Below are 17,616 nucleotides of genomic sequence, written 5' to 3' on the forward strand. Positions count from 1 at the left end.
TCGTCAACTTCACGAATTAGTGACATGGGTCTCCTCCAGGGCTCATGTTTAAGCCCCCTTCTTTATATTTGTTATGTAAAATACATTGATGGTTGTCTTGATGAAAATTGCTCGCTGAGGCAGTTTGCTCATGATGGCATTGTGTCTGTTTTAGGGCCAAGTGCACCGGACCTGCAAGGACCATTGAAATATACCTTAGACAATTTGTCTACTTGGGCTATGAAGCTAGGTATCGAATTCTCTCAGGAGAAAACTGAGTTGGTTGTTTTTTCTAGAAAGCATCATCCTGCACAGTTACAGCTTCAACTTAAGGGTAGATTGCCCGTTTCACTCAAAGTATATCTTTCAAGTATTTAGGTGTCTGGTTCGATTCCAAAAGCACGTGGGGAAAACATATTGCGTATGTAAAATAAAAATGCCAACAAAGAATCAATTTTCTTCGTACAATTACTGGAACTTGGTGGGGAGCACAACCGAAAGATTTGATCAGATTGTCCCAAACAACTATCTTGTCGGTTCTGGAGTATGGTAGCATCTGCTTTCAATCCGCGGCAAAAACACACATTCTGAAGCTGCAACGGGTTCAATACCGTTGCCTCCGAATCGCACTTGGCTGTATGCACTCGACGCATACGATGAGCCTCGAAGTAATCGCGGGTGTTCTCCCACTGACAGATCGTTTCGCGGAACTGTCCTTCCGGTTTCTTATCCGTTGTGCAGTAATGAATCCTTTGGTAATAGAACACTTTGAGAAGCTGCTCTACTGAAATCCTCAAACAAGATTCATGAGTTTGTAGTATGAGTACGTGATGCTGGAGGTTGGTCCTTCTTCATTAGTCTCCAATCGTGATTGCAAAAAACTGAATTGGTAGTGTTTACAAGGAAGCGGTTTCCAGCACAACTGCGTCTAAATCTTTTGGGCAGAGACATTACCTAATATTTAACCTTCAAATACCTTGGAGTCTGGTTTGATTCAAAATGCACTTGGGGAACCCACATTACGTATTTGAAACAAAAGTGTCAACAAAGGATCAACTTTCTAAGATCAATTTCCGGGACATGGTGGGGTGCTCAACCGGAAGACCTCATTAAACTATATAAAACGACTATTATTTCAGTTCTTGAGTATGGCTCTTTTTGCTTCCTCTCGGCAAGAAAAAACCACCTAATCAAATTGGAACGTATTCAATATCGTTGTTTACGTATTGCCCTTGGCTGTATGCATTCAACACACAATATGAGCCTAGAGGTCCTAGCGGGCGTAAAACCCCTGCCGAACAGTTTCTGGGTGCTCTCATTAAGATTATTGATTAAATGTAGTTGTGGTAACGGTGTAGATAAGTCGTGATTTCGACCATGCAGAATAATCCCCGAAAGAGTAGGAGATAAAGTGAGAGCGGGACGAACATATGATCAGGACAAGTTGGTCAGGTCTGAGATGTGTATTTAATGGGCATGAGAAATATATATGAGTTAAATCGTTTGTGATTATCAACTGAACAAGTTGTTTGATTTATAGATAGTATCACTACCCGAAGAAGGCCAAGTTAAAACAGTAGTGTCAGTAACAACCTTGTGATTGAAAACTTCGAAGAAATGCTCGAATTGAGCTAGACTGGATAGATTCGTGCGAATCTATCTTAATTATATGTCATCGGATATTAGCCTTCCTTGCTATAACCCCTCTCGTGTATGCTTTACTAACTACAGTTCCCCCATTGACTATGATCTCTCCATGAAACAGGCTATTCAAGGAGTTTTAGATCAACTTCGACCTATCTCAATTCCCCGCATTTTTGTTGAAAACTACCAACAAGCCAATTGCAATAGAAGATTTTTCACTGATGGATCACGCATTGATTGATCCACTGGGTTCGGCGTCTTCAATGAATACTCAACCGCCTTTCGGAAACTTCAGGAACCTTGTTGCGTTTATGTTGCTGAGCTAGCAGCAATCAACTTCGCATTGGGGATGATTTCCGATATGCCCATAGACCATTACTTCATCTTCTCGGATAGTCTCAGTTCGATTGAGGCTATTCGGTCGATGAAACAAGGTAGGCTAAGATGAGTGCCTCCTTTCAAAGGTAGGGGAGCAGATGAGTTTACTGGTCGAAAGATCTTATATGATTACCTTTGTATGGGTCCCCTCACATTGCTCAATCCCAGGCAATGAGAAGGCAGACTCTCTCGCAAAGGTGGGCGGGTGCACAACAAGGCGAGAATAGAATAAACCTCGTTGTCAGCAATATATGTAGGTGCAGAACCGGTTATGATGACATCGATCACGCAGTTTGGTATTGCCCGGGTAATGATGCCTCCAGAGCACGAATATTGGATACCCTAGTGGCCCGAGGTAGACAACCCTTCCGTGAAGTAAGAGATGTATTGGGAACACGTGATATTCCCTGCATACAAGCGATCTACGAATCCTTGTTTGTCTGATGTTAGAGTTTGATGTGACTATTCCCTCCTTTCCAAACAATTTCCCGCCATTGTGTCCCTGTCTTATTATCCTCCTGTTCCTGTGCGACTTGCCCCTGCTCAGCCAGGATTTGGTCAACCGTCCGAGAGTTGTATCTGAAGGAGGCTTCAGAAACCAGTTTCCTACCTAGATCCTTCCAATCGAAATTGTTACCCATTAACCTCGAGTAATTGGTACCCAATACTAACCCAATACTAACCTAGAAAAACTGCTATTAAAAATGTAAATCAAACATTTCTGATTTTGGCTCCGCAAAGTGTCACACACGACTGAGCCTAGTAAATAAACGAACAAGTTAAAAAAAAGTAATGAACCCATTGGTAATAGAAAACTTTGAGAAGCTGCTCAACAGAAATCCTCAAACAAGATTCATGAATCTCTATTACGAGTACATGACGCTGGAGATTGGCCCTTCTTCATTCAATTCCTCTCGTGTTTGCCTCCAAGACTGTTATAGTTCCTTTGTAAACTTTGATCTGACCATGTTGCAAGAAATCCGTGGAATACCAGATCACCATCGGTCGATGGTTGTTCCCTTAATTTTTGCAAACAAGTACCACCATGTCAGTAACAATAAGAGTTTTTTCACAGATGGGTCAACTATAAACGCTTCCACTGGATTTGGAGTATTCAACGAATTACATAGCGCCTCATATCAACTGCAACTGCAAAAACCCTGTTCCATATATTGCAGAACTAGCATAATCTACGCAGTAGAGAAATTGCATCACCACCTTCTGACCATTATTTCATTTTTACGGAAAGTCTTAGCTAATTGGAGGCTATTCGTTCAATGAGGCTGATGAAGCACTCCTCGTATTTCCTGACCGAAATACGAGCCAAATTGAGTACATTATCTAACTGCTCCTATACCATCACTTTAATCTGGGTCCCATCTAATTGCTCTATTGCGGGTAACGAGAAAACGGTCTCGTTGGCTAAAGTGGGCGCTATGGAAGATGATATTTTTGATCGATAAATCGCCTTTGCGGAATTTTTCTCAATTACCCGTCAGCAAGTCCTCACCAACTGGCAACTAAAATAGAATGAGAATGATCAGGGAAGATGGTTACATTCCATTCTCCCACAGGTGTCGATCAAGCCGTGGTTCAAAGGGTTGGACATGAACCGTGACTTTATACGTGTCATTGCTCGTTAGATTCGCATTTCTTTCGAATCGAGCTCGCAGGCAGCAATTTGTGAGCTTGTGGTAGTGGTTATCACGAGATCGACCACGTACTTAGGTCATGTACCCTCCATTGTGTAACTGTATCCGAGTTATCTGCATCCAGCAGGGCCCGAGGAAAACAACCTTTATGGCCCGTTTGAGACATCTTGGCGAGCCGAGATCTCGACTATTGCAATTTAATTTATGTGTTTTTAAAACGGATAGAACTGAGGATTTACTAGTAAGGGTCATCTTGTGTTCCCCCAAGTTGTGAACTGCCCATCGGTTTACCCCCATGTTTGTCTTTTTCATCAGTTTGTCGCTTAGTTCGAGATCAAGAGCAATTGCTCTCCAAACCTTGTGTTTTCAATCCCTACCCTACCATCAACTTGCTACAATTTGTTACCCCTAACCTCGAGATAGCCGCGAGTAATCGGCCCCCGCTTTACTAACGTTAATTTTAGCTAATTTTGTAATCTAAGCAATGAAAATCGGCTCCGCAAAGCTACGGCAAATGAGCCTTTAATGCTGTTTTATTGATCGTGATTGTTTTATGCTACAAGAAGCTTGGCAGCCTTGTGACTACTGATTTTGCTGACTGCTTATTGGACCCAGGCTAAGGACATGTACCTTCTGGCCTGTTCATAACAATTTGATTGGCGTTTTGGCTCCGGGTGTAAATATTTGTAACTCTGCTCAATGAAACAAAAACTTTCAATTTTTCAATTTAATATCAAAACTCATTCTAATTATCAATGCTGATTCAAAATGATTCCCGAACTTGATCCAATATTACCATTTCCATTTCGATATTCCATTTTCGTCGATTCAAATTACTAACAGCTTCCAGCCAAAATCAGTCCTCCACCCCCTTGTTCCACATCATCCGGTACAGTCTCCGCTGATTATACGGCAGCAAATTCGATTGTAATGGCAGTTAACTTAACTTGCAAATTGGAAACCACACCAAACCGAGATCTTAACTTTGTAGCCGGCGAAATGAGATTGCCCGTTTCCTAATCCAGGCAGAAATTCTGTCTGCGTTCCTCCTTCATGAGCTGCTGGCTGCTCGAACAAGAGAAACCATCGACATTTTCCAAACTGCTGCAGACGGAAACAGTTGACAGAAGGTTCCTCCCCATTTTATCCTCGCCCGGTGCGGTTGCCCTTCCTTGCCAGCTGTGGAAACTCAATAAGACACAGTATTGTCACAGTTTTTGTCAATTTTAATCGAATTAGCATTCAAATGAGCAGCAGCAGCATCAGCAGCAACTTCGGCAAGTGAAGAAATCGAACGGAAGAAGCAGGAATGGATTTCTTTCAATAAACAGAAGAGTCGACTGGATGTTACTTTAAAATAACGTGAAATCTGTGTTTTCTTGATATTTCTTTGGCTATAAAACTTCTGTCCATTACATCATAACTGTACGATAAACATATTTGCGGGCTTTGAAATGTCCAAGGTTTCGTTTCCTACTAGCAATGGTAATCTTCATTTTTTCATTACGTTTCGTATTCAATGTTGTAGGTAATAGTTTGAAATCATCTATAAAATATTCCGTGGCTGCCACGGTTAAGTTCACTTAATCGCCATCATTTTTCTATATGAAAATCGCGTTAAAATTGTTCGCTCATTTGCTTTCTGTATTAAACTGTGTTCACAACTAGATTCTGCGATGATTCAACTTCCTTGGATTTTCATTTTTAACTACATTTACTAGTGTATGTGTGTGTGTCTGTTGAAAATTAAAGCATTCCTCCCGAAGTGTGTGTCGTACTGTAAACTATGCATTTGACAATCCCTTTCTTAGAACCGAATGGCTTTCGTCACAATGTGATTTCCTATGCGCACAATTTCTTATGCCAGCTTTTTTTTTATGTTCCCTACAAACTTGATTCGCTTTCATTCGTATTCATTAGGTAAAATATTTTTTTAGTATTATTACACAGATAGTTGTTTGAAAATATTTCCATTCGATGAAATTTCAAATTTCCTCATCCAGAGGGTGTTTTTGTATGACAAAAACATGTTATCGTAGCTAATCTGATTTCTTCGGTAATCACATTTGTGCTTGCTATGGGGGATGGTGACTCGCGCCGTTTGTTGGTTGGTCACTGATGTTGGCTATGTCTTAATGGTGCAAACTTTTGTTCCTCACAAAACAAATACGCATCTTTCTTGGAATAATTTTTCATGTAAATTCAGTAGCTTTTATCATCTATGGTCGCTATATAATACAAAAATCATGTAAGAATTATAAATGAGCCATTTTTGCTATTTAATAATATTTATTAAAATTATGTGTTAATTTTAATTTTGAGCTTAACTTTGTTTTCAAACTAAAAAAATGCATCACCGACTATAGGTTCAAAGCAAACCTTTAACTCAAACGTAAAATTGAGTAAATTATTCACAAACAGCAGCAACGCCACTATCCCAAAAGCGAAACACCTAGAATCGAAAGTGGGTCCCTTTCCCTATCCAACCACTCCCCCCTTTTTGGTTGCTGCACTATTGTAGTGTCAAAATAAGAGCCATCTCTATGCTGGTACAGAGTTCAACATCTACTTATCCCCATTGACTAAACTTCATCCCCCGAGGGGGAGTCCAGTCCACCGTTGGATGACCGGGAATCGCTATGCAGTGTAACTTTCGGTTCCAGTGGAATTTCCTCCTGCATGACAGAGGCCATCGTAGTGGTCATCGCCGTCACCGTCGCACAGTTCGTCGTTGTCGTCGTTGTGGTCGCCACCGTCACCATCGTCGCCGCCGTCGTCATCATCGCTGTTGTAACCATCGAGGGCACTGCCATCCCGGTCGGCATTCGGCTGAAATCTCGACGATCCACTAAAAATAGACAAGGTAGACAGAAAACTCGTGAGAAATGCAATATTATTCTCTGTCTTAGTCGTGACCCAAATGCCTGTGTTTGGGGGGTGGGGGTAGGCCCAGCATCATGAGAGATGTGTATAATTCTTACCCATAGGAACCAGCAGTTTCGGTTGTAATGGAAGCAATAAATCCACGTTTCCGGTTGTGGGCTGCCGGGGCTGTAGGGAATTCAGCTGCGGGACATTGATAAAGTCACCTGGTGGGTAGAACAATTGGGTACCGATGAATTCAGAGGATAAATGAACATCCCAGGATGAAGATAAAAGCAAAAGTTTATCTGATTAATTGACGATGGTTAATCACAATTTTGGGAGATAGTATACCTTGCTGCATGAGAGAGGGAGGCTTCAGGACGGCCAAACCCGGTACCGAGGGTCCTTGCAGGGTGAGACCTATCACGTTTACGCCATTCACGTTACCTGCAAAGGGTTTCAGAGGAAATGGATGTATCTCGGATGATGTTGAGATAGGTATGATAATCAATTGGATGATAAATGGAGGGTATTTTGCCGTATCAACTTTCCTAAGCGTGAACATTGATCATGGCATGAGCTGAATTAATTATGTATTGCTTCCGCAGAAGCTTTGGTTTCCGGAAATACATTTCAAGGTGACTCATTAATTCGGAGAAAAACGAAAACTTTCTCCTTGCGTTAGAAATCCGGTCACTCGTCCACTAGATGGTTGCTGTATTACATGCTGTGTTACATCACAATCATTAGCAGTATATAATCGTCGGCAAACTGTTAAAAACAACTTAGTTCAAGAGTTTTTCAGCTCCCTCGTTACGATCATCCACGGCGCAGGGAGGGAGTCTCTCCCCATGTAAGACGAAGAAAAAAAGTTAAGAAAGCTTTGTTCGAAACAAGTAGGACAAACTAGTGCCTCCTTTCTATTTTTTTTCTCTTTTCTCGGAATCAACTAGTCACTAGTCAAGTGGCCAGTAACTTGGTGTGAACTGTCGGGCTCAAGCAACATATGGTCGGTTTAGGTTGCGACGAGTGTGTTTGAGTGGCAAAAAAGAGGGACTATCTACTGTTGGACGTGATACTTTTTCCACTTTCTTGCGATGATGGTCGACAGAGGTAAACCTGGAGGCACAGATGATAATGAGGGAAGGTTAAATTTGAGTGGGTGAGAGTTCTTGGAAAGGGGTACAGGAAAAAGACTTGACAAAAGCTCCCGATAGCCTTAAGCACACATGCTGAGAGCAGTGGGTTAGATTTTTGAGTTGATAGTTTCTTAGACAACCGATGCAAAGTGCTAATTTTATGCTTGCTACAAGAAGTATGCAGTAAAACATCTCAACAATTGAGCATCTAGATTAAACAATGCATCGAGAAACTTTAATTATTGAGGACAGAATCAAGTAGAGCATTCCATGACACATAGGGAATAACATTAAATATTAGACTTGACGTTTTCCGAATTCGTTCAACAAAAAGTTTATAAATTTGCTCAGAATTGAATTTTTGATAATTTTTAAGATTGTGTTTTTTCGGTCGCTGTATTTTCGTTGACTTCGGTCACTTTTTTCCAATATTTTTTTCATTTTTTATAAATATCTAACGCTATACAGTAGGAACATAGTGCCTTTGAATAGAACTTTTGATGTGTGCTGCTGCGAAAAAAACATCTACAAGCAAAAGGAGAAGGACGATGGTGACAATAATGTCTTAAGATAGGATCTATAGACACATAATTTGGTGAGATCTTTTAATATTATTTTTCTGACAATGGATACTCCCAATCGTGTTTTACATCATGCTATATTAAATACGCGCTGGAATCAAAGCATTGTTCTGAATCTGAAGGTGTGCTTGCAGTTCCTTTAGCCATGTGATATCGGAACTGTTGACATGTGGAGCTTATGGCTTCTGAAAGTGACTTCGGAATTGGTATGAATTATCAAACATTTTAAAATGGGTTTCTGGATCAACAGTAGAGCTAGCACCTTCATTTCCCGGACTAAAGCTGCTTCGGTTATCTCTAATATGATAGTTTCAAGTATTTTTCTTCGATAATACCACTTGCAAGAAATGTTGTAAACAATATTTTGAGTGTTAACTTGTATGATACATTACGCTCCTTTAATATGTATTATAGTGATAATAATTCAAATGACTTTTTTCAACTGTGTAGGCTAAGAACCATTTTCAACCAACTTGGCCAAATTTGAGAACTGTTACTTTCAAGAAAATGGTCAAAATGTGTTGTGAAATAATATTCAGCATGCATATTCAGCAATAATATTCAGACATTTTTATTGCATTACACTCAATTCTGTAACGCGTTTTTTTCGTCTCTATTTTTAATCGTGTAATCTCAAATTGCTACCAAGTGGTATGCAACATGTTTCAAAACATAAAAAACCAAGAATAATATTATGGAATTAAAAAATGTGTACCCATCCTGCATAAGGGTAAAATAAAAAAAATAAAATACCGTAAAAACATAATTGAGTTTTATTTGATTACAATTTAATTACCGATGGTCATAGCCTACTTCGATGCCAGGCTTGTATTTGCATCGAATCATTTTTTTTTTTTTTTCATTAGGCTTGATGTCAAAAAACATAATTTTGCTCTAACGTTCGAAAGTTTCCGAAACATAGCGATGTGATTTTTGAAAAGCTGATAAAGATTTCTTAGACAATGCCAAATTGGAAGAAAAAAATTATCTGTTATTATACATCATCTGAAAGTGCTTTGTTTTCTGAGCACAACGATATTTTTTTTTATTCGATCCGACAGCCTTTTATCTCGAGTTTTAAATCAAGATTAAATGCAAGATAATAACTTCACTGTTTGAGACTCAACTATCAAATTGACAGCTCGCTCCCATACAAAGTCCCACCGAGGGGCGCTAAGATGGTGATTTTTGCGAATGTCATCGTGAGTACCGGAATGATGATTCGCGGTAGTGGTAGAAGGGCTCTTCGCAATGCGCCGTGGTATGAGAGGTCCCTTTTGTTCCCCCGTTGTTAGGATAGAAGATGGACTTTGACGTCAAAATCCGTCATCCGTTTGATCGGTCTTTGTCATGAAGCAGGATCTAAACTCCATTGATGATGATGATATTAAACTTCTTTCGGTTGCTCTGCTACAGTCAACTCTCCATAACTCTATGATCTCTTCAATATCAATGTATAAATATCATTTTTATATATGAAATTTATTAATTTATGTTGATCTTCGTCAAGCTTCGTCTACAATTTGGACTTCTACATCAGCTAAACTTGGTGAGTTCGTTCCATTTGGTAAATTTTTATCTTTTCAAACCAGTAACGTTGGGAGATCACCTTTTTGTGGTGCGTTACTGGTATAAGATCTACCACCGAACCCTAGCCGTGACCAATTCAAACTAGGGAATCAGGATTTTCCAATTATCAAAGGATAACATTTTATTCCTTGATAATAGTGACCACCGCCGTTATCCATTTCTGTATAGAATATTTCATATCAAAAATATTGTTAATGTTCATAGATTTCACATAATCCTTTTCCCTTTGTCCTTCTCCTTTACTTTCCCTCTTCTCTTTTCAGAAAGCGAGTAATGGCGCTATAGCCATAATTAATAAAAGGCTAGGACAAGAGTTAGTGCTCTTGTCCCAACCGTCAGAAGAAAATGGAGCATCACTTAACCTTTCTAGCTTTGATGCTTCCAACGACTAACCAGTCATATAATTAACAAAATCGGAACGTACGGTACGAGAGTCCACGTTTCATCTATTTATTGGATTCTAAAGCATCGTGTTTAAATCTTCGATTTAAACAGGCCCGATGTTTTCTGAATCATCTTGCCCCTTAAATGCTGCACAGTAGGCCTGGCCGTTTTGATATGTGTGACGCATCTTCGATGTGAAACATATATCAAATAGACAAGAAAAATGATGTAGGTATATATATCATTTTCCAGGATGCTATTATAAACTGGCTGTGTTGGTGTTAGATTAGATTAGAATAGAATTGAATTTTTGATAATTTTTAAGTCTGCATCTTGAAACGTTTATATAAATTGTAATTTTTCAAAAGCTTTCTAATTAAAAAATATTCAAAAAAATTAAAGGAGATTATTTTATATCGTGTTTTGTTTTATGTGTGTACATATTTTTTATTTTTCCTTAAATTATGTCCTTTTTTTTACAGTTTGTATTTTTTGATGAAATTCTAACTAATTTTCTTAAAACTTTGTCTTGCACGTCATTTCGATTGGAAGTGACGTTTTTGAGTAAAAATTTATTGAAAATATCGAATACGCCATTTCGATAAGTTTATCATGAAGCGTGTGGTTTGATTTTCGGTCCGGTTCAGAAAATTTTCGGGTTGATTAAAAATTGAAAAGCTTTTTTTCGAAGTTCCGCACACAATAGAGCAGCGTTTCTCTATCTATGGATCGTGACCAAGGTGGCCATACCTACCGATTTTCGGGATGCCTACCGATTCACAGACGAAAGCCTCAAAACTATCGATTTATCACTTTTCCTGCCGAGAATCATAGATTTTTAGTAATCTTGACAAATGTTCATTACCTATGTTTTGTTTTCCGTGTAGTCAGTCAATTTGATCGAACGCGATGCGTTTTGCAACTTCAATCCAAACGGATGAGTTTTTTTTAACGTTTAATCGACTTTCTCTGTCTGTCTCCTAGCGGAGATGCTTTTTCTCCTTGATTTGTTTTCCGTAGATTTTGTTTTCCGTTCTGAGCACCGACGCCATGGAGGCAGCTCCCACACCTGGACCCTACCTATCGACCCATAAACTCATGAACCGGGGACCAACGGCTTTACTTCCCTTCCAAAGGAGAGATGGCGGGGCCGACTGGGATTAAACCCAGGCCTGCTGGGGCGAGAGGTAATCACACTCACCACTACACCAGTGGCGCCGCTTGGCTGTTTCTCCCTTTTTTGGTTCCGTTTTTTTTGCCAATTACCGGTCAGTGCCAGTTAAATTACCGAAAATTACTCAAATTACAGGGAACTGATGCAGATATCGAAAAATATAAATTCTCATTATTGATCATCAAGCATGGGAAAAATCGATTCATTTTGCATTAACAACTCACTCACACGCATACAACATCAGAAACGAACAGCAGCTTGTGCGAGCCGCACTGATTTCGTTCGTATTCGCATTGCTTCTATTTTCTTCGATGAACGCAGAATTGTGCAAAACAGACAGCTGAGCGTAACATGAATGATTCTGAGTGTAGTAGTGTGGATGATTTCTCTTTTATTATTTTTGCCATGCTGAATTTTGCAGAAAGAATCACTTTTTATATTATTGCTTTAAACATACATTGACACATTTAAATTGCTGTTAATATGGAGAAAACGGTAATACTGTGACCAAGGAAACAAAAATATCTCCAAATGACAAAATGACAAGCGATCAACGAACCGAATGATAACGCTATGTCAGAAGTGGAAAGCAATAATGACATAATCTTCTTCCTTTTTTTTCATGACAAGCAGCCCGTGCGACAAAACTCACTCGGGGCGGTAGAAGGAAACGAGCAAATTGTTGGCAAGCTGCTTTACGAAGTAAAACCGAAGATGATACACGTGAGTGAATGGGAATTTTTTTGTTATGTCTTTTCTCGATTCATATCAAGCTATGTCCTCATCCGTGTATATTGCAACAAAGTAGGCAAGCAATATATCTTTATCCTTATACCACTCGGATCGATCTATGTTACAGAGCCAGTTTGTCATGTATCGTTACTGTGACACATAAACATAAGCGTCAAGCTAATACCGTAAAACTGCTGTGACCAATTCAACTGGTTTAAATCAGTGAGCCAAAAACTATCTGACTCGGCAATTTAAATCGTTAGCATTCGGATCTTAAGCATTCAATCTGGTTCTCCCTCGGTAGAGAAAAATTTTCGGCTGCCTTTCAGTTTATCCTTCTTTCCGTCTACTGCTGTCAGTTCTGAGTCGACCTGCAGAGTCACTTGGTTGGAAGAATTTACACTCGTTCGGCAATCAGTTTGTAGGTGAGGATGGCTATTTTAATTCTTTGGCACTCGCGCGAGGGAATGAATTTTTCCATGCTTGGAAGGGTGTACTCTCGAAGCAAGAATGATTTACTGCAAAAGGTTGTATGACAAACGCATTGAGAACCATTTGAAACCTACAATAAAAGCTATTTAGCAACAATAAAAAACCATTCCGAGCCTTTTCCCCTAGCCGCTTGCTAAATCCACTTGGAAAGCATTAATCAAGATAGAAATGAATTTATGAATACAAGCTTATCAAAATAATTAAAATAGAAACTGATGGTATGAAAATCTTGTTGAATATCCAAATTTATAACAATAGTTCTCATTAAGTGGCCTAGTTTTAAGTGCCTTATTAAATGTTATGTGAAATGTACGTGAAAACATCGAAAAAAAAAATAAGTCCACTCTCGTAAAACGTCGATCTGACTAATTATTTAACGTTGAAAAAAAAATTATTCTTCAGATCGAGCTTGGCCGAGATTTATTTTTATTATTTTCGCATTTAAATGTTTGCTCATTGCTAAATTTACCAAAACATAGTTATATCTAAGGAAATATAGATTGAAAATCGAAGATTGTAAAAAACAAGCAAACTAATTATAACACGGCGGTGGCATAAAGGTGATTTTCATGGGTCATATGTGAAAAAGTTGTTTTGTTTTCAAGAATTCCTTAAAAAATTCATAAGGTTTTAAAATGGCTTTTATGAAGAAAACTTGCAGGCTGAATTGTATTTATCTAAAGCCATTTTGCTTGATCCTACCCCGTTCAGATTTATGGTAGCATTTATGGAGCCAAAGTTGCCTCCAAAAAGTTTAACGTCAAAGTTTGTTTATCTTTCGGTAGTTGCGCTGTGGGAAATAGGGTTCTTCCAGGTGGTTTTCTCCCGATGGATTGGGAGCAGTTACTCAGATAGTTTTGCGATACTGTTTTACAACATTTCGCATTTCGAACAGCTGGGAGCGCAATCGTTCCCGAAAAAGATCCCCTTCTTCTGAATGGTTACAGAAGTGCACCATCCAACGATGCAGGGATGTACACGTGAAGGAAATTTTCGAAGAGCTGATTCTATCGTCGAATAAAATCGCTGCTATGGATTGGAAACCAGCTAATATCCACTAACTAACAGTTTCAGTGGTTTGCTGTAGGTTGTTATTTCGATTGTCATCTATTTGCAAGATCTGGAGAAGGCTGGTATGTTTTTAAACTTTCGAAAAATGTTTTATGATTTCGAGGACCCCGCTCACTTTACTCTTCTCCGCCAGATGGCCAGTCGTCGATGGTGTGCTGGTTCTTCCAAAGAAGTAAATTTTGCTGAAATCGATGAGGAACCATCTTTTAACCTCAATTTGTAAACAGAGTAATTGGAGAGTTTATGATGCACTTTTAAGAGCCTTAAAAACAACAATAAATGATATTTCCTCTAATGCAAAACCTAATGGTTTTATGGTTGCTTTTATAATGATAGAACACGTTTATAAAGTATTTTATCAAGACATCAATAAACAATTGCTAATGACGTTTATGATTGAATTACAGAGCAGTTTTAAGGAATCGGTGAGAACGGTTTAAAATTGTTTTTTAAAAAAGAAAGTTTATGACTTTCTTAACCGACTTTAAAAGGGTTTTTAAACAGCAAAAATCTGAATTACTAAGCAGGAATGTTTTACACTTTAAATGCTGTATTTATTCTAAATGGATAGTTCATTGCCGTAATAAACCATCATAAATTAGAGTGGATGCCAAATGGTTACTGAATTGTTACATGGACGGGAACCATCAATCAAGAGATCTACGTCCAGGAGTGCCTGGAAAAGCGGCGGCCAACATTCCTAAAGCAATATAATAGACCTGTGCTGTTCTGGCCGGCGAGCTGCCACTATGGGAAAAGGCAATCAAGTGGTACGATGCGAACAACGCGGTTGTGGTACCCAAAGACCACAACCCGCCCAACAGCCCAGAACTCCGCCCTATCGAACGGTATTGGGCTTTGGTCAAACGGAATCTAAAAACCTGAATTTATCCACCTATGCTGTGATCAGACCCTTCTTACTTATTCAAGTTTATTTATTTTATTGTCATTATCAGTGACCAAGCCCCCCACCCCCATGTCATCCAGTGACGCTACGCCACTGCCTGGGGGTACCCGGAATATATCCGGGTGTAGTCTATTTGGTGAGGCTACCAATCACCTTATCATCGTATTTTAATGTGATTTAATGGGTTTTAATTCAATTCATATTCAAGCAACTTCCCCGGGGTACCCGGAACATGTCCAAGTGTGTCCAATGTGGTCTGGAACACTTAACACGGCTTGCATTGATCTTATTTTTGAATTCTGTAGTAATTTGATGTGTCGCATGATGGTTTTGATACGTTTTCCGTTAAATCCAGCGTGAAGGCCCATATTCACCGGATCTTATTCCGGCCATATCTCCAGAACTGGTTCACCGATTCCAAAACCGTTCAATAGCGTTCAATGGGACCCCAAGAACTATCATTTGGCGCCGAGTTTGTCTAAATCGGTTGAGCGGTTGCTGAGAAACGTGAGTGCATTCATTTCGTTACATACACACACACACATACACACATACACACATACACACACACATAGACATGTTCCGATCTCGTCGAGCTGAGTCGAATGGTATATGATGGTTTTGATACGTTTTCCGTTAAATCCAGCGTGAAGGTCCATATTCACCGGATCTTATTCCGGCCATATCTCCGGAACCGGTTCACCGATTCCAAAACCGTTCAATAGCGTTCAATGGGACCCCAAGACCTATCATTTGGTGCCGAGTTTGTTCAAATCGGTTGAGCGGTTGCTGATACACACACATACACACATACACACACACACACAGACATGTTCCGATCTCGTCGAGCTGAGTCGAATGGTATATGACACTCGGCCCTCCGAGCCTCGGATCGATAGTCGGTTTTTCAAGTGATATCTATACCCTTCTTTGTAAGAAGAGTAAAAACTAATTATTCCACGGAAAACGAGCAGCAGTTTAAATCTGGCTAGCGTTCGGCGGCGAATAAGGTCGATGAGACCCAACCTAGTCTATACAAGGTGTGGAATTGTAGGCCTAAATGTTTTGGTGCGCTTCGTTTTTCACTCGGCTTTCATTGCGCTTCGCACGATTCGTTTCTTTCGTTCATTCAATCACCCTTGTAGTGACGTCATAGCGTTTGTTTCGATCGGCGCTTGCATAGGAAAATTAGTATGAATTATAGAATCTATGTATGTTACCAAAATTTATGCATGGTCTGCCACTAAATATTGAGATAATTGATTGATTATTGAATTTTCACACTGTATACCATGAAAAAGCAGCCTGTTTGTGAGTTTTTGTCTGTTTTTTTTTTTAATAAGGAGCTATCAAAAAATAAAAAAATTTCAGCTAATATTTCGCAGCGACTTTACAAAAGAATACAATCATGCAAAATCATCATGCAAAACTAGCTAGGATTTGTTTTACTTCTTATTTTGCAAATTTCCTTTCGAGTGTTATGACGTCGTCACCATCGACTCCCGCAAAGTTTACATTTTTCCCTCTACCCACACATACGTCAGTGGGTCAGTAGAGTGGGTCATCGTTAAATGGAAAAACGCAAACTTTTCGCACCAATCGAGAACAACCCTTTTTTGGTTCCATTTGGAGTCTCAAACAACAGTGCAAAATTTGGGGACGATTGGTTGTAACTCGGCTTTCCGCATTGCGTTGGAAATTTGTATGGAAATTTGTATGGGAAAACCAACTTTTTTGCTCTAGAGACCACAATTTTGCATGAACCGTGCAAATAAGTATGAACAAATATAGTCCAGAAAGTGCCTAACAACTTTGCCAAAGGAAGTACGGTGTTAGAATGTATCTAAAACAAATTATAGCTATTCAAATATTTATGGTTTGAATTTAACACCAAAAATCCCTTTTTCTGTCAACACTGCTGGTGTACCAATGGAAGTCAGACTCCAAACTGAAATAATATCGGAGGTTCTTTTCTTAACAATTTGGTATGTTGAGATGAATTATTCAAAAACAATTGCTCTATCTCATATGTGTAGTTGGAGAGGGGGGGGGGTTAATAATAAACCCCACCCCCCTCACTCATATCAATAGTTTCAGTTTGAAATAACTTCGGAGTTTCTTATTTTATCGATTTGGTATGTTCAGGATGCATTATTCAAAAACATTTGTTCAATCTCATAAACGTTGTAAGACAGCGGTGTGGGGGAGGGGGGAAAGGCTTACTGTATGCAGTTTTTAAAACGAAAACTGTTGTAGTGTAAATATTTAATATCCACTTGTCGGTTCATCTGTTAGCGAGGAGATGCTTTTTTTTTTTTTTCTTTGGTTTATTTTTTCCGTCAATCTTGTTTTCCTTCCGTGCTGAGCACCAATGCTACCGACGTGCCAGGAAGGCAGCTCCCACACCTGGACCCTACCTATCGACCCATCAACTCATGAACCGGGGACCAACGGCTTTACTTCCCATCCGAAGGAAGGCGTGATCAGAGATGTTATGCCTCAGAACATCCCGGCGGCGCAGTTTTAGACCCCGCCAGGGCCCGCCCACCCTCTTTTCGAGCCGTTGAATATGACGTCACAAAAACGCTTGATGGGCTGTATATCACATGGATGTCAATGAAAAGCATTGGTGTATTCAGCAAAGTTGTATATTTTAATGATGCCAACAATTTCTTAGAACAAGATAAATTGATCAAATTTGAAAAAAGCACTAATTAACTTAAAAAACCAATATTAAGGTAGTCTTAAAAGAAAATCTATTATAGCTCTACAGAGTTATGATGTCGAAATTTGGTGTCTTTAGCAAATGTTCATGAAATCAACTGCTCTGCAACTTTGTCCAAGACATGGAACCATTATCTCGTAACTGGAAAAAGTTAGAATTTGGATGTGTAATACTAGCTTAAAGATTATTTAGGTGTGTATTTCAAAAGATGCGAGTTATAATTTTGAGCAACTTCTCCCAAGACACCCAGTCTCTAAAACGTCGAAAAAGGGTAGAAAATATTTTTGACCGTCTTTATTCATA

At 39.3% G+C, this 17,616-nt stretch overlaps 1 protein-coding gene across 3 annotated transcripts in view; it reads right to left on the bottom strand.

Annotated features, from left to right (window-relative positions):
• Positions 1 to 6,017: 6,017 nt before the first annotated feature.
• The window catches only part of LOC135713132 (potassium voltage-gated channel protein Shaw-like), a 301,944-nt gene continuing 290,345 nt past the window's right edge, over positions 6,018 to 17,616 (bottom strand). For all 3 annotated transcript variants that reach the window (XM_065236241.1, XM_065236240.1, XM_065236242.1), the window contains 3 exons: positions 6,870 to 6,965; positions 6,635 to 6,742; positions 6,018 to 6,501 (listed from right to left, as the gene is read on the bottom strand). In XM_065236241.1, the coding sequence (XP_065092313.1) occupies positions 6,236 to 6,501; positions 6,635 to 6,742; positions 6,870 to 6,965 (470 nt within the window). In that variant the 3' untranslated portion in view covers positions 6,018 to 6,235. The remainder of the gene's footprint in view (positions 6,502 to 6,634; positions 6,743 to 6,869; positions 6,966 to 17,616) is intronic.

The sequence above is a fragment of the Ochlerotatus camptorhynchus genome, unplaced genomic scaffold, assembly GCF_037179485.1.
Source record: "Ochlerotatus camptorhynchus isolate MF236.1 unplaced genomic scaffold, CSIRO-AGI_Acam_v1.1 ptg000539l, whole genome shotgun sequence".
Lineage (NCBI taxonomy): Eukaryota > Metazoa > Arthropoda > Insecta > Diptera > Culicidae > Ochlerotatus > Ochlerotatus camptorhynchus.